At 36.4% G+C, this 18,617-nt stretch overlaps 1 protein-coding gene across 1 annotated transcript in view; it reads right to left on the bottom strand.

Moving 5' to 3' along the window:
* Positions 1–18,617, bottom strand: part of TMEM26 (transmembrane protein 26) — a 44,594-nt gene that overhangs the window by 1,997 nt on the left and 23,980 nt on the right. Inside the window, exons 4-5 of the mRNA XM_036828855.1 lie at positions 18,116–18,336; positions 1,623–1,699 (exon numbers count right to left, since the gene is read on the bottom strand). Coding sequence (XP_036684750.1) covers positions 1,623–1,699; positions 18,116–18,336 — 298 coding nt within the window. The remainder of the gene's footprint in view (positions 1–1,622; positions 1,700–18,115; positions 18,337–18,617) is intronic.

Raw genomic sequence — 18,617 nt, 5'->3', positions numbered from 1 at the left:
TGTACCGTTTGTTGGAAAATACAATAGTGATTTAGTCAGAAGGAACATTTGGTCTTTGTTTTTCAAACAGCTGCATAACATTATCACCCCTGAAAGTTTACAGAATTTCTTTCTTAAATAAAAATTTGCTAAGCAAGGCGGTAAACCACAAGATATGGGAGGGTGAGGACCAGCGGAGGGAATGACAAAAGAAAAACCAACATAAGATCAATAGTCACCGTTCCTAAGAAGTTAGGATCGGGAAATGGCTCCCAGAGGACCTCCTAAAAGTATTATTCGACATCTAAACTGAAGGCGCCTAATATTCTCTCAGAGGACACCAGCTGATTAATGGTATAGAGTACCTTCTGGGGCACATTACGACAAAATCTGTGTGTGTGTGTGTGTGTGTGTGTGTGTGTGTGATTGGCATACATTTGTTTGCAATTATTAACTAGTAATTAGGTTTGGGGCATTTCCAAAAAGCCACAGCCACTCTTTCCTTCTGTTGACAATTTTGTTTTGCAAAGTGGATGCTGAGGTCTAAAATGGCCTCTAAAACCTCTGGGCCTATCAAAGTGGACCAAAAAAAGATGATGCAGAAAAAAATTAAATATCTCTGTACAAAGATTAATTCTAACCCTGAGGCCATCAGGTAGGGTACCATAAGAAAGGAGTCAGACTTCAGGAAAACGTAACTATTCAATCCTAGAATTTCTTCAGAGTAAAGTGGCATCCAGGAGAATTTCCAAATCAAAATTCCAGGGCTCCCAGAAGTTATGGGATAACTCCAGGTCAGTGCAGTCCAATAGAACCACCTGTGTTAGGAAAAACGTTCTGTATCTGTGCTGTCTGACACCGTAGCCATATGCAGCCACGGAGCAGGCTAGTGTGACTGAGGAACTGAGCTTTAAATTTTATTTAGTTTTAATTAATCTTAATCTAAATAGCCACATGTGACTCGTGGGTACTGTACTGGATAATGCAGCTCTAGATCATCAGTATGAAATGCCCAGAAGACCGTTTACTTCTTGCAAAGTCTTGGGGGTTTATGTCTCTATTAAAATAAGCCCAATGGGAGTATAAGAGCCAATACCGAGGAAAAATCTAATTTCCCATGTGGCCCTGAAACTGCTCTTATTCCCTTTGAAGTTCTAATACAAGGGTCTGACAAAGGAATGAAAATGGCCCCTTAAAAAATCAGGAGATAACATTTATATGCCAGTAAGTGTGCTGAAGCACAATCGCTACAACCTATGTCTTATTTTTGTCATCACAAGGACCCTCAATCCTCGCTACAATAATTATCATCCCCATTGCATGGATGAAAAACTGAGGCGCTGATGTGTTAACCAATTTGCAGAAGCTTTTACAAATTGCCAGTGACGGAACCACTGTATGAAATGAACATAAAGCTGTGCTCTTATCGACTTAATTGTGTCAGGCTCACCATGTACCAGAGTGGATCATGGCTTTCCTAAGTTTCAACCTAGTTTTCTTCTAAACTGAACTGGAACTAACACTGAGATATCGAAGTGATAAAAAAAAAATGATAATCCTCTCAAATGTTTCTTTAGCTTCACTGCAGTTCATAATCAAGAGCTGTAATTTTCTGTTTCTTTGAGCAAACATCAGACACTTACCTGCCAGGTCAAGTGGAAACTGCAGCATGCTCCAGGTCCATATAACAAGGATGGCATAGACCAGAGCAGGGCTATTCCTAGAATGCAGACAGAATTTTAAATTAGTGATGAAAAATACGAACACATGCAGAAGAATTTTGTCTCTTTTTGTTCTCATATTTGACTATATCCTAATAAACCTCTTGAGAGTTGTCAGAATATCTTGGTAATATAAGATATCCATGAAAAATTCATGCATGATTAAAATGGAATAATGAAAAAGAAGTTTAAAAAATTCTGGGACTTAAAACCCAACTTCCACATGTGCCAACATCTGTGTGAATTATGGCAAAGCCTCTTGGTCCTATAATGCTGTATTTAGTTTTACAGAATCATGGAAACATTATGGGAGGGAAATGCTAGGACAAAAGTTAGACATTAACCTGGAAATTCAGAGGACTGATTTCAAGAAACTTCAAGGAGGGAAAGTGAAAATTGTTCCAAGATCCCAAGACTCTAGCTTAAAAGTACATCTCAAAAGGGCTAGATGGGGCTCAACAATTAAGAGCTTAGCATGTAAAAGAAAGCTATCCTCAGTTGAAAACAAAGTAGGGAGATAAATCCAATAATCAAAGATATACATTGGACACTAGGATATAAATCAAAGAATGTGATTGTTTCATTCACCATTGGATTTCCCCAGTGCCTATAACAGTGCCTGGCATATAACAGTCACTCAACAAATATTTGTGGAAGGAATTGCTGAACGAATAAATGAAGGATCTGTACTTGGAAGAAATACAAATGTCCTAGACCTAGGAAAATGATCTTGAAGACTAAAGTCAGAAAGAAGAGAGGTTACAAAAATGCAAAGGATCCAAAAGAAGTCTCAAAGTCACTTTTTTACAGCAAAAACCCAAAGGAAATTATCAATTTGAGGTTAGTGGCATAATAACAGATTTTGTTGCCAACTTCTCTGTCAAGAGGGATTTCCAGAATGGAGAGGGATAGAAAAACATCAGGGAAGAGTAATTGAAACCAAACTCAATGAGGTGATTGAAAGGGATATCTTTAAATGCTTTGAGTATTGAGGCCCTGAAAAATTAGATCTTACAAACTCTGAGAGAATTTGTAAATGAGATTTCTAAGCCATCATTATCTGTCCTGGCAGTTAATGGTGAAGACAAGGTTGGTGACAAAAAAATGGAGTCTTAACTTTCAAAATGAAGCAGAAGTAGATCTTCAACTATAAAGGCACATTTACTATTAATCCCTAGTTAGATTATATAACTGATTATTTGAAAGATTTCTGAGAGCCCTTATTGAAGAAGACAGTAATTACTAGGAATCAGCACAGGTTACCTGAGAACAACAGCACTCAGCTAGGATTATTTTCTCTCTCCCCCCCACCTTTTTTTTAAAATAGAGTTAGGATTACTAAACAGGTAATGATACATACATAATAATAGACACTGGATTTAAACAAAGCTCACAAAAAAAGCCTCCCATAGTGTTCTTATTAGCAAGATTAAGAAATGTTCTGAGTGTGAGTACAGTTAGGTGGATTCCTAACTGTGTAAATGACTCAGGGGTTTGTAAAGGGAGCTCTCCAAGGGTCGCTGCAGGCTCTGCCTTTGATTCTGTTCTACTTCACATTTCATCACTGAGTTGGTTGCCGACATTGATGGAAGGCTTCTCATATGAACATATGACATTAGGGGCTGGATGAGAAACCAATACCCGAGAAGACATAATCAGGATCCCCAAAGATCTTGACAGGATGTAACTGGATGACCTAGAATAGGATGGAAGAGGTAGCACTTGACAGCAGCAGCCATTAAAAAGGCTCAAGGATTTTCCCTTCCTGTTATCTAATTATGAGTCCACGGTGTGACATGATTTATGATTTTCCCAAATCAAATGCAATCGTAGGTCGCTTCCCGAGAAGTTTGAAGTCTAGAATTTTAAGTGAAAATGCCTAGTGGGGCTTCCCTGGTGGCGCAGTGGTTGAGAATCTGCCTGCCAATGCAGGGGACACGGGTTCGAGCCCTGGTCTGGGAAGATCCCACGTGCCGCGGAGCAGCTAGGCCCGTGAGCCACAACTACTGAGCCTGCGCGTCTGGAGCCTGTGCTCCGCAACTAGAGAGGCCGCGATAGTGAGAGGCCCGCACACCGCGATGAAGAGTGGCCCCCGCTTGCCGCAACTAGAGAAAGCCCTGGTACAGAAACGAAGACCCAACACAGCCAAAAATAAATAAATAAATAAATAAATAATAAAAAATAAAGGAATTCCTTAAAAAAAAAATGCTTAGGGAATGCAGTCTATAACTTTTCCCTCTTTGCAAAGTCAATGTCTATATATAGTAGACCTTCAATAAGTGCCTGAATTTTTAAATAATCTTACCTGCAGTTTCTGAGCTCATACTATGTGCCAGGCAGCTTTCTAAGTGTTTAACTCTGCGATCACACTTAATCCTCATACCAGCTCGACAAAGTACGTACACTTATTATCCCTATTTGGCCAGTGATTTCAGCATCCATCTTTTTAACCTATCCACGATAGTATTTCCATGAAGGAAATGGAAAGTTTTAGCCCTGCTCTATTCTACAATATTCAGAGTGTATCTGACATATTATGTGTTGTTCTTCATGTTTTAGGAGGAACACTGAAAACATTTTTGGTCCAAAAGAGAGACTAGGGTGGTGAGAGGACTCAGAGCCATGTTAGACATGGCATAGTTCAAGGAACTAAAAACTAGAGAAGATTGCTTTAAAACTTTATTTCATACATTTAAAGGGTTATCATGCGGAGAAGGAATTAAACTTATTTCTTATGACTTCAGAGGGCCAATTCAGGTTCAGAGGATTTGAGTTGCACCTGTAAGAATCCAAATTTCATCACAATAGAGGAAAGTACTTTCTAATAATATTAATTCAAAATAGAACACGTTGCCCCTGGGGTTAGTATATTCTCTATTAGTGAAAGTTTTCAAAGAAAGTCTGGACAAAAACTTGAGAAAATTTTGGAGAGGATTTTGTAACAGATGTAAAATAGGTTTCTCAATAGATGGTCACTTTTGAAGTTTCTTCTCATCTCAAACTTCAGTAATTCTACGAAAAACTCATGTGCAATTTGTCTGCAAGGCAGCAGAAAGAAGTGGTAAAGCATGAGCTCTGGTGCTAGGTTGCCAGAGTTTAAATACCAGCTCTAACCCTCACCAGACAGATAGGATGTGGGTTTCCAGTCCCAGACTAATCATTTACCAGCTACACGAATATGAACAAGTAATTTAATACCTATGTGCTTTAGTTTACCCTCCTTCAATGTGAGGATGACAGTAATAATAGCTATTGGATTTTATATGATAATTTTTATTAAATATATTGTTTAAATATGTTAAACATATAAAGCTCTTAGAACAGCACTGGATAAAGACTAAGCATGGTAGACTACCACAAGTTAAGTATTCTTATTTTTTACCACGTAACCTTGAGACTTTTGCAACTTCTTTTGCCTGCCATTGTTCAGCTTATAATATCGTGGTAATGACAGTATCTACCTCATGGTGGTGTTGTAAAGACTAAATAACTTATCACAACTAAAACCCTTAGAACAGTGCTTGGAACACAGCAAGAGATAAATAAATATTATCCACTACTACTGTTAGTAGTAGTAATAGTATTTTTATTTTTATTATGTGAACATATTTCTTAAACTCTTTGTGTTTTAATTTTATTATTATACAAAACAGGGATAAATAATAAACTGACCTTAGCCCTAAGTAAGTCAAACTCTAACCCTCTAATACCAAATATATGTCTTTTGCATTCACAAGTATTATTATCTGAACACACACAATATGGGAGAATGTGGGTGTTGAGAAACATATTACTAAAGTTATCAAAAATAACTTTGGAAAAGATGGCCAGAAAATCTTTGGAGCAGACAAATTTGTATTATTAATTCAGACAGTAAAATTTACCCAGGAAGGTTAAACGCTGGAATATAAATAAGTCACTGAGCTTAAATGACAAACACTCCAAATTTGTGAAGGAATTTTAGAGTGAATTTCTCCAGCATTGTCTCTATTGTGTAATTGTCTCCCCAACTTGTCTTGCCCCATTTTCTCATGTGTAATCTGTCTTCATAAATGTCAACTGAGAAGCATGTAAGCAGACAATGGGCTCTATTCATACAGAGACAAAAGATCATTTGAAGTATAATTATAGATGTGAGTATCACTTCTCTGCTTGGAAAACTAGGAGGATAAAAGACTGGCATTTGGTAAATCAGTACACCACAACTATTGGGTGAAAAGTAAAAATAAAGTCATAAATTGCTAATTTTTTAATTAAAGTGTAGTTGATTTTAAGTGTGTTAATTTCTGCTGTACAGCAAAATGACTCAGTTATACATAAATATACATTCTTTTTTATATTCTTTTCCATTACGGTTTATCCCAGGACATTGAATATAGTTCCCTGTGCTGTACAGTAGAACCTTTTGTCCATCCATTCTGTATATAATAGTTTGCATCTACTAATCCCAAATGCCCTGTCCATCCCACCCCGCCCCCCCCCCCACCTTGGCAACCATAAGTCTGTTCTCTATGTCTGTGAGTCTGTTTCTGCTTCATAGATAGGTTCATTTGTGTCATATTTTAGATTCCACATATAAGTGATACCATATGGTATTTGTTTCTCTTTCTGACTTACTTCACTTAGTATGATAATCTCTAGTTGCATCCATGTTGCTGCAAATGGCATTATTTTGTTCTTTTTTTATGGCTGAGTAGTATTCCAGTGTACATTTGTACCACATCTTCTTTATCCATTCATCTGTCTCTGGACATTCAGGTTGTTTCCATGTCTTGGCTATTGTGAATAGTGCTGATATGAACATAGGGGCGCATGTATCTTTTTGTTTATAGTTTTGTCCAGATACATGCCCAGGAGAGGGATTGCTGGATCATATGGTAATTCTGTTTTTAGTTTTCTGAGGAACCTCCAGACTGTTTTCCATAGTGGCTACACCACCTTACATTCCCACCAATAGTGTAGGAGGGTTCCCTTTTCTCCATACCCTCTCCAGCATTTGTTACTTGTAGACTTTTTAATGATGGCCATTCTGACCAGTGTGAGGTGGTACCTCATTGTAGTTTAGATTTGCATTTCTCTAATAATTAGCCATGTTGAGCATCTTTTCATGTGCATATTGGCCATCTGTATGTCTTCTTTGGGGAAATGTTTATTTAGATCTTCTGCCCACTTTTTGATTGGGTTGTTTTTTTGTTGTTGAGTTGTATCGGCTGTTTGTATATTTTGGAAATTAAGCCCTTGTCAGTCACATCGTTTGCAAATATTTTCTCCCATTCCATAGGTTGTCTTTTCATTTTGTTTATGGTTTCCTTTGCTGTGAAAAAGCTTGTAAGTTTGATTAGATCCCATTTGTTTATTTTTGTTTTTATTTCCGTTGCCTTGGGAGACTGACCTAAGAAAACATTGGTAAGATTTATTTTTTGTCTATGTTCTCTAGGAGTTTTATGGTGTCTTGTCTTATATTTAAGTTTTTAAGCCAGTCTGAGTTTATTTTTGTGCATGGTGTGAGGGTGTGTTCTCATGCATTGCTAATTTGCTTAACTGTTTCTTTTTGAAAGTGTAAATACTCCTATAAATAAGAGATAATCAGTGGATAGAGTTGCTCTAGCTTTTTAAAAAGCATCCAACAAACCTCTTCAGAGGAGCGAAAAAATTAAGGAGAGAGAGAGAAAAGGAAAGAAAGAAAGCAAATGAGCTATTAAGCTAACCTGGAAGAAATGCTTCATCAAGCAAAAAGAGCTAAACTAAAAGAACACACAGTGTAAACATAGAAAAACTCTCCTTTGTTTGGTCAGATACTCACAGTGAAGTAGCAGTAATGCTAGGGGAACATTTTACCAAGTGTGTTTTTTCTTTTTAGTAAATGATCTGTGTTCAAAAAAAGACTACAGAGAGTGATCTCCAAAGGTGTAAGTAACTACTTAACTCTTCCTGGCAATTATACTGAAATTCAGACTTGTTAAAATGTTGGAGGGTGGCTGTAGCAGAATGAAATGGTCAGCAAATCCTCTCCCCAGCAAACATACATAACACTGGACAAATTGTCAAAAACAACCACTTCAGATCTCTGGAAATAAACCAAAGGCAAATAACAAATTGAGTAACATTTATTCATGAAAACCTGGTAGAACTTCAGTTAAGAACAGTGAGCGTCTAAGGCATTCTTGCCCATGGGATGTTCCCTTAAACCTCCAGCTTTGCTGTTTGAAGGAAAAATTGCACCAGACAGTTAAATAGGCAATGAAGACTTTATTGAAGTCTACAGTAAGGGAGAGAGAGACTGAATTCACCCCCACTGAAACAAAAAGCAGAAGAGTTTTTAAACACTGGGGTGAGCTAGTGGAACAGTACTAGAGGTTGTTAGAGAGGAAAGTTGGTCAATGTGATTAGGCCATCTATGTTTGCTAATTGGCACTGATATAAGTTAGGTTCCTGTTGTCCCAGAGAGACTAGGAGATAGGAGTGTTATCTTTCTTGATGATCACATTTCAAAGGGATGGCTCTCACATCCTTGAGAAAGATATTCCTGTGCTGTAAAGCTGGAAAGAGTCTAAGAGAAGACTTGCATCTCAAAGGGACATAAAAAGAATTTACAGTTGCAAGTTTTCTAAAATAAATGCTCTGAGGAAAGGGGGAGCAGAGGCTTATATTCAGGAATAAACTTTTTTAAAGTTTAACCAAGCTGAGGGGAGTGTTAAGGCTGCCTTGGTCAGTCAGAGTGGTGGTTTTACCAGGGAGAGCTTAGCAATGAAAACCAGAGGCCCCTTGTGACCAGAGTATGCTGACTTGATTTGGAGTGGAGTGTGAAATCCATGGTTAAAGGTGTGGTCAGTAAAAATAACACATTTAGTTGGAAATGAATGGGAAAGCCCATGGCTTTCCTGCTTTGAGGTTGCGGTCCCAGGTGGGTGAGGGGCAGACTAACTTAAAATTTAATGGAGAGAGTCCAAAAATAAGAGAGCCATAGAAGGGCTAGATAATGTCTCCAAGTATGCCAGACATGTGCAGGGACAATCCAAGAAGGCCCAGTAGAAATTTAAAACTGGTTATATATGAAAACTTTCTGAACTTGAATGTGCGATCCAGCTCATACACAGATCCATCAGCAGGGGGTGGAAGTCAAAAGGGCTCAGAGTGTTTGATCACAAACCCTGCTCAAATCATTGGCTGACCATTAAACAGTGTAATTATAGGTGTGACCCTAATAGCCATGCTAAAGACAAAAATAAGAATTAAAAAAACAAACAAAAAACAAGTCCGAGCAGAAACATCAATGACTGCAATCCAAGGGAAGATAGAGTCCTCAGATTAAGTTCAGGCGATTTATTGAGACAACAAAGACGACAAAAAGACTCCTGAGGCATGTGGGGAAGCCTGAGGATAATATATTGCTACAAAACATAATACAAAATGTTCAGTTTTCAGCAAAAAAGTATGAGACATACAAAGAAACAGGAATGCATGACCCGTGCTCAGGAGAAAACAACAACAATCAATTAATCAATAGAAACTGACTCTAATGGGGTCCAGATACTGGATTTAGCAGATAAAGACATCAAAGCAACTATCTTAAATATTTTCAAAGAATGAAAGAAAATGATGTTCCATAAACTAAAGAAAAATATGATGACAGGGACTCAACAAATAAATAACTGAAATAAGAAATATAAACTAAAAAGAGAATTAAACAAATTCTAGATTTGAAAATATGGGAACCGAAATGAAAAATTCACTAGGTGAACTGTACAATTTGACTCTACATATGGATTTGAGATAGTAGAAGAATCAGTGACCTGGAAAATAAATCAGTGAAAACTATCCAGTCTGAAGACTAGTAGGTAAAACAGATAGGAGAAAAATGAACAGAGTCTCAGAGACCTGTGGAACGCAATTAAGCATTTCTATTTGTAATAGCAGTCCCAGAAGGAAGAAAAGACAATGGGTCAGAAAAAGTGTTTGAAGAAATGATGGCTGAAAATTCCTCAATTTGAGGAAAAACATTAATTTACAGATCCTAGATCAACAAAGTTGTAGTAAGTTTAAGACAAAGAGATCCACACCTAGACACATCACAGACTACTGAAAGTCAAAGAGAAAGAGAAAATCTTGAAAACAGCAAAAGAAAAACAACTCATTTGTACAGGGTAATGACAAAACAATGGCTAACATCTCATCAGAAATAATGAAGGCCAGAAGAAAGCGGAATGATACGTATAAAATGCTGAAGTAAAAACTATGGAGCAAGAATTCTTCATACAACAAAACTATTTTTCCAAACATGAAGGAAAAGTACACACATTTCTCCACAAAGATTAGGAGAATTTGTTGCTAGCACATTTGCCTTAGAAGAAACGATAAAGGAAGTCTTTCAGGCTGAAAGAAAATGACACCAGAAAGTAACTCAAATCCACAAGAAGGAATAAAGAGCATCTTCAAATATGTAAGTAAATATAAGAGAACATATAAATATACAGTCATATCTTTTCTTCTCTTAATTTCTTAAAAAAAGCACAAGTCTATAAAACAATAATTATAAAACTGTACTGTTTGGCTTGTAACATATAAAGATGTAATGTATATGACAATAATTGCAAAAAAGGGGGAGGGAATGGAGCTATTAACTTGTAATAGAGTGTGAAGATCTAAAATCATATTGTATTCCCTACAGTAACCACTGTAATAAAACAATACACAAATCAATAGAGGAATTAAAATTGTTCATTAAAAATATTTTTAAAGCAGTAAATAATTAACACAAGAGCAAAAAGGAAATGAGACATAGAGAAAAACAAATAGCAAAATGGCAGATATAAATTCAACCAAATCAGGACTTCCCTGGTGGCTCAGTGATTAAGAATCTGCCTGCCAATGCAGGGGACATGGGTTCGAGCCCTGGTCTGGGGAGATCCCACATGCCATGGAGCAACTAAGCCCGTGAGCCACAACTACTGAGCCTGCGCTCTAGAGCCCGCACAACTACTGAGCCTGCATGACACAACTACTGAAGCACGTGCACCTAGAGCCCGTGCTCCATAATAAGAGAAGCCACTGCAATGAAAAGCCCATGCACCACAGCAAAGAGTAGCCCCCACTTGCTGCAAGTAGAGAAAGCCCACGCACAGCAACAAAGACCCAATGCAGCCATAAATAAATAAATAAACAAACAAACAAACCAAATCAATAATTACATTAAATATTAATGGATTAAACACATTGCAAAAGCTTGGAAATTGTCCCCCCAAATTCATGTCTGCGTAGACTTCAGAATGTGATCTTATTTGGAAGTAGGGTCTTTGCAGAAGTAGTCAAGGTAAGATGAGGTCTTAATAGATTAACCTGTGTCCTAATCCAGTGACTGGTGTCCCTATAAGAAGGGGAAAAATTGGAGACACTGACAGACACACGGGGGAGAATGCCATGTGAAGACAGAGGCAGAGATGGGAGTGATGTGTCCACAAGCTGAAGGACACCAGAACTGCCAGCAACCACCAGAGGCCACAAGACAGCCACAAGAGGGAACAGATTCTCCCTCAGAGCCTCTAACAGAAACCAACCCTGCTGGTACATTGATTTGGACTTTCAGCCTTGAGGACTAAGAGAGTATAAATTTCTGTTGTATTGAGCCACTCAGTTTGTGGTATTTTGTTATGGCAGCCCTGGGAAATTAATATACACTCCAATTAAAAGACAAAGATTGTCTAACTGAGAGGAAAATGCAAGATCCAACTATATGTGGTATATAAGGAATACAGTTTAGATGTAAAGATACAGAGTTTGAAAAAGATATCCCATGTCAATAGTCGTCATAAAATAGAGTGCCTAGATTCATATGAGACAAAATAGACTTTCAGACAAGAAATATTACTAGAGAAAAAGTGGCATTTCATGATGAAAAACAGTTACTACATGAGGAAGAAGTTTAAAAAATTAATGTTTGCACATCTAAAAACAGAGCCTCAAAATACATGAAGCAAAAACTGACAATACTGAAAAAAGAAATAGACAATTCAACAATTAGAGCTGAAGATTTCAATGCCTCACTCTCAATAATTGATAGAACAACTAGACAGAAAATCAGTAAGGGTATAGAAGACTTGAACAACCCTATAAGCCAACTTGACATAACTTACATTTACAGAACACTCAACCAAACAACACATTCTTTTCAAGCCCACATGGAATATTCTCGAGGATAGGCCATATGCTAGGCCATCAGTCTCAATATTTTAAAAGGGTTAAAATAATTTTGTATGTTCTCAGACTACAACAGAACTAAAATAGAAAACAACAGGGAGAAATTTGGGCAATCCCCATATGGAAATTAAACAGCTTACTTCTAAACAATTCATAGATCAAAGGAGAACTCACAGGAGAAACTGGAAAATAATTTGAACTGTATTAAACAAAAAGATAACATATCAAAGCTTATGATATGCAGATAAAGCAGTGTTTAGAAGGAAACTTATAACTCTGAATACCATATTAGAAAAGAAGAAAGGTTTCAAATCAATTAGCTTTCATCTTAGGAAACTAGAAAAAAGAAGTGCAAATTAAATCCAAAGCAAGCAGAAGGAAGGAAAAATTAAACATCAGAACACAAAGCAATGAAATGTAAAACAGAATAATAGAGAAAATCAATGAAACTGAAAATTAGTTATTTTAAAAGACTGACTAAATTGAGAATTCTAAGAAAAAATACAGGAGACACAAATGACCAAACTCAGAATGAAAAGGGGGAGGGGGCATAATAAGTGACCCTATAGAAACTGACACAAGTATAAAGGAATAATATTATGGACAACTTTATATAAAAAATAAAATTAGATAAAATGTAAGAATTCCTAGAAAGAAAAATATAATCAAAACTGACCCAAGAGGAAATAGAATAACTGAATAGACTTATAAGAAATAATGATATTGAATTAGTAATATCTTCCCATAAAGAAAAACCTAGGCTTAGATAGCTTCCTAAGTGAATTCTATAAAATATTTAAAGGAGAACTAACACCAGTCTTATACAAAGTCTTTCAGAAAATAAAGAAGGAATGCTTCCTGAGGTATTCATTGAAGGATATTACCCTGACATCAAAGCCAGGAAAAATATCATTTGAAAATATTACTAAAAATCAATATGCTCTATGAGTATAGATGTAAAAATTATTAACAAAATGTTAGCAAACCAAATTCAGCAACATATAGAAAGGATTATACACCATAACCAAGTGATATTTATCCCAGGAAGTCAAGGTTGATTTAACATCTGAAAATTTATTAATGTAATACACCATATTAATAGAATAAAAGATAGCCACAACACAATGATCATAAGAAAAACAGAAAAACATTTAACAACATTCAGTGTCCATAGAAAAAGAGAGAGAAAAGAAAGAACTCTCAGTAACCTAGATAGGGATTTCCTCCAACAGATCAAGGGCATCTATTAAAAATATCTGTGCAAAACCTACAGCTAACATCATCCTTAATAGTGAAAGACAGAATGCTTATCCTTTGAGATTGAAAGGTCCACTCTTAACACTTCTGTTGAACATTGCACAAGAAATTCTAGCTGGTGCAATAGGCAAGAAAAAGAAATAAAAGGTGTACAGATTAGAAAGAATCAAAAATATCTTTGCTTTCAAATGACATTATCCCATATGTAGAAAGCCCTAAGGAGTCTACAGAACTAATAAACAAGTTTAGCATGGTTTCTGGGTACAAGATTGTCACACAAAAGTCAATTGTATTTCTACACAGTGGTAATAAAAAACATGAAAATGATATTAAGAAATTAAGAAAATGATTCTATCAAAAAGAAAAATATTTAGGAATAAATTTAGGAAAAGTGGTGCAAGACCTATACATTGAAAATTACAAAACATTGCTGTGAGAAATTAAGGAACATCTGAATAAAAGATGAGATAGTTTATGTTCATGAATTGAAAGACTTAATATTATTAAGATGCCACTTCTTCACAAATTGATGCTTAGATTTAATAGATTTAATTTAATCCTTATCAAAACTCCAGCAGGATTTTTTTGGTAGAATTTGACAAGCTAATTACAAAACTTACATGGAAATGCAAAGGATCTAGAAAAATCAGAACAATTTTTGAAAAAAGAATAATGTTAGAGGGCTTACAGTATCCAGCTTCAAAACTTACCATAAAATTCCAGTAATCTCAAAAACATAGTACTGGCATAAGATAGACACACAGAGCAATGAAACACAATAGAAAGTCCAGAAAAACTCCTTACATATGTGGTCAATTGATTTTTGACAAAGATACCAAGGCAATTTAATAGGGAAAGGATAGTCTTTTCAACAAATGGTGCTGAGACAGTTGGTCCTAGCTGGGACAAGAAATACTGCTGGGATAATGCCAAAACACAAAATGAAACAAGACAAAACATGAACTTAGACCCTTACCTCATGCTACACAAAAATTAAGTGAAAACATTACAGAGGAAAATATTTCTAATTTTTGATGAGGAAAATACTTCTTAGAATCTATGATTCCCAAAGCACTACATAGAAGAAAAAATGATACATGGGATTTTATCAAAATTAAAAAAAAAATTGTTATTCAAATGACAACATTAAAAAAATGAAAAATTATATACTGGGAGAAAATATTTACATTATGTATCTAATACCAGACTTGTATCCAGAATATGTAAAGAACTCTTACAACTCAATAAAAATTAATCCAATGAAAAATGGGCAAAAATTTGAACAGATACTTCACCAAGGAAGATATATGAATAGCTAATCAGCACATGGAAAGATGCTACACGTCATTAGTCATTAGGGAATTGCAAGTTAAAACCACAATATGATGCTACTGTGAGCCCACTAGAATGGTTATAATCAAAAAGACTGAAAAAAAAAATGTGTTGGTGAGGATGTTGAGAAAATGGAACTCTCACACATTGCTGATTGGAATATAAAAAGGTATAGCCACTTCGGAAAACAGTTCGGCAGTTTTCTTAACATAAAACCCAGTCATTCTACTTTTAGGTATCTATACAAGAGAAATGAAAACAGATCTATACAAAGGCTTGTAACTGAGTGTTCATAGCAATATCATTCTCAATAGCAAGAAAATTGAAATACACATGTATATTGACTACTGAATAGATAAATAAAATGTGGTATATGCATGGGATACTATTCAGCAATTAAAAAGGAGCTAACTACCCACACATGCAACAATGGGAATGAACCAAAAAAACATTACGCTACGTGAAAAGACCAGACACAAAGACCACATACTTTACAATCCCATTTGCATGAAATTTCTAGAAAAGGAATTTCTATAGAGACATAAAGCATATCAGTGGTTTGCCTAGGGTTGGCAGTGGCAGTGAGAATTGACTGCAAACAGACACAAGGAATCTGGATTCTGGTGATAGTTACACAAATCTATAAATTTATTAAATATCATTGAACCGTAGAATTACAATAGATGAATTATATGGTGTGTAAAGTGAAGCTGTTACAAAAAATTTGCCATATCTCACAAGTGCATGTAAATTCATAAGAATTAGGAAGATGAACTTCATGTGGGCATGCGGAAGGAAGTTGATTTAGGTTAAAAGAAAACAAAACAAAACAAAACTGGATTTGAGGTATTAACCAGGATGCAGGAGAAAGATGTAGACATCATTGTGATGTAGACATTATTGCAGGTTTTCTCCTAAACCTATCAGCTCAAATTATGGAATAAAATTAAAAGGAAAAGAAAATGTTTTAATAATAAGTGATGCTAAGTAGGTTATAATGAAGTAACCCCCTTTGCTATATTACATGTAAACATATTTTACATGTATATTAAATTTATGCTTCATGATTGTCTTTTTGAGGCCAAAGAGGAAAGCTACACTACAGTGAGAGGGGTTTAATATTTCCTTTGAAGAGATGGAAATTTGCAGTGTTAATTCTTGCAGTATAGATGGGGCCTGAGATGAAATCAGAACTTGGGAGGTGGGCCTTAGAAGGGAATTAAAAACTCTCAGTTCTCTCTGGGCCTTGATTTTGGAGTCTTTGGGTCATGATGGAGACATGCAGAAGTCTAGTGGAGACCACAGAAGGTCACTGACACAATGCAGTTATATTAAAAATAAAATGATTTCATCTGAGATCATGAAACCTGAAAAGAAACTTTAAACCAATAACCTGGGCAGAGTTTATTCAGTTCTATTCTCAGGACATGGTATAAGTTTAAAATGAGAAAAAAAGATTTATAAAACACTCAGATTAATGTATTGGTGGGTGAAGAAATTGCTGAACTGAAATTACCTGGGTTGGGATAGGATTGTGTGTCCTTTATTTCATCACTTGCTCACCATTTGCTCCCCAATCTCCACTAGCACAAGCACACTGCCTGGCCCACACTAGATGATCAGTCAAGAGTTGGTGCATGAATGAGCCCTCATAATTTTCAAGGTATTTCCCCCCCGGGTGATTGATATTTTAATCATTAACTTATCTAATATTCAACATCTGTTGGGAAACACTGATCTATAAAATGCCTCTTGGTGTCACTTGTGGATGGGCCTCATAAACAGGCCATTAAGGTAGCTGAGTTTGGCATTTCTCACATTTTTATAACCAGCCCCTCAAAACATATTCCTCCTGCACCCCCTCTCCTACCCTATTTCCCATGCATCTCACTAGATACTTGGCATTTATGTGTCTACTTCTATTTAGGTAGAATTAGTCATCCTTATATTGTCATGTCCATATCACTGTGCCTATAGTTATTTATCATTCTTATGTGCTCGGTCATGATTTCTTCATGATTTTCTTTTTTTTTTTTTAATAAATTTATTTATTTATTTATTTATTTATATTTATTTTTGTCTGCATTGGTTCTTCGTTGCTGCACGTGGGCTTTCCCTAGTTTCAGCGAGTGGGGGCTACTCTTGGTTGCGGTGTGCTGGCTTCTCATTGCAGTGGCTTCTCTTGTTGTGGAGTATGGGCTCTAGGCACGTGGGCTTCAGTAGTTGTGGCACACGGGCTCAGTAGTTGTGGCTCGCGGGCTCTAGAGCGCAGGCTCAGCAGTTGTGGCGCATGGGCTTAGTTGCTCCGCGGCATGTGGGATCTTCCCAGACCAGGGCTCAAACCCGTGTCCCCTGCATTGGCAGGCAGATTCTTAACCACTGAGCCACCAGGGAAGCCCTCTTCATGATTTTCTTGTAACCTCATTGTACTGTAAGCATTCTAACGTATCTGAAAATGTGTTATACAATGTGAAGCACTGACCAAATATTTGGTATTAAAGCTACAAAGCTAAAGTCAACATTTTGAGGACAATGGGTCAACTTGGATTGGATTCTTTCTAAAATTCTACATCTACTTACGGTATAAGAAAACTTAGGAGAAATGGAACAGGAAATGATCATGTGAAGGTAAGCTATGATTACAGATACACTTTGTACTACAATTGGGGTATTAAGTTTACTCAGTAAGTTAGTGTATTTTGCTCAGCTTTATGTTTCGTTGTTTGAGAAACACAGCATAAAGTGTAGAATTAAAAGCCAGCCTCATTGCAATTTGTTTTTATAGCATAGTGCAAAACAACCAAAGCTGAAAGTACATTTAGGCACTGAGACTTAAATCCCTAAAGGTAGGAAAGTAGTTCCATAAGCAGCTGTGATCAGGAATTCTGAGTTTATTTGCTTGTGGCAAAAATAAAAGTACCAACTCAGTAAGTTTTAATTTATAGGCATCTACACCAGATAGCCTTTGGGCACTTCGAACAAAACTGACTAAAAATAAAATTTAGTAAAATAAAACCTAATCTGCCCCATTCTGCATTCACGTCGGGGAATATAAATTCCCCAACTGGCTAGAGGAGTGATTTCTCCATGTCACCTCTAGGTTCTTCCCTGGAATGGTAGCTTTGCTCTGCTCTAGAAGAGACTCTTATGATTGGCTACATTCCTGGACACTTGAGCATGTGAAAGAGAAGCTAGGGATGGTCATTCCACCCCCAGAAGGTTTTCGGATAACCACGGCTTCACCTAATCTGTGGTCAGGCAAACAGGCAGAGCTTCTCTGTTCTTACCCATGGGTAATATTATTTGCCCCTTTTGTCTAGCAGCAACATCCTTTACATATTCATATATAAGGTTTTTATATATATATGGTATATACATATATATGTATATACATGTATGTATACATGCATATGTGTATATATATATATACATATGTATATGTGTGTGTGTGTGTGTGTTAGGGGGCTGGTACCTAACATGTACCTGAACAGCAGCAAATGCTATGGTTCTATCACTGGATATATGATCTACTGAAAGTCCGTATTCATGCAGAATATAAATAATAGAACAAAAAGAAAGGTGTGTGGGTCTGACCTTGAAAAGAAGGTCTTTTCATTGCAGGGCCTTCTTACCTCACATTCGCTTCTTCCAGGGTCTCACTTGTAAATTCCAGTATGTCAGCAGCGGTCCCCACAAACATAAGGAGAAGTTGAGAGAGTTGATCCCGAGTAATCCCGCCTCCAATGGGTAGAAGCCATCTTCCAATTATCAGCATTAGCAGGAATGTCTGATGGAGTCCCAAAGTCCAGACTTTCTCGCATACTGTAGATAAGTTATTTACAAAGACTTTGGCCTGTTTAACAGAAATGTCATACAGACAGAAGGATTATGAGCTACCACCTTAGAGAGAGAGGCCTTCTTCACCATGGCTGTCAATCAAGAGTTAGCTTTTGTGGAAGGTCATTTTCAGAAAATGATTCTTCACTTAATAAAGAAAGTAAAACTCTTTTCAACTGAACACTCTAAAAAAAAAAAAAAAAGCTAATGTGGTCCTTAAAATGGGGCAACCTTATAACTGAAAGTAATTTAAACCTTTCGCTTACTAGGGGCATTGTACTATATGATATTTTAAAA

This window comes from Balaenoptera musculus, chromosome 16, assembly GCF_009873245.2.
Source record: "Balaenoptera musculus isolate JJ_BM4_2016_0621 chromosome 16, mBalMus1.pri.v3, whole genome shotgun sequence".
Lineage (NCBI taxonomy): Eukaryota > Metazoa > Chordata > Mammalia > Artiodactyla > Balaenopteridae > Balaenoptera > Balaenoptera musculus.
Note: the sequence above shows the minus strand (reverse complement) of the source record. Positions and strands in the feature narration are given on the sequence as shown.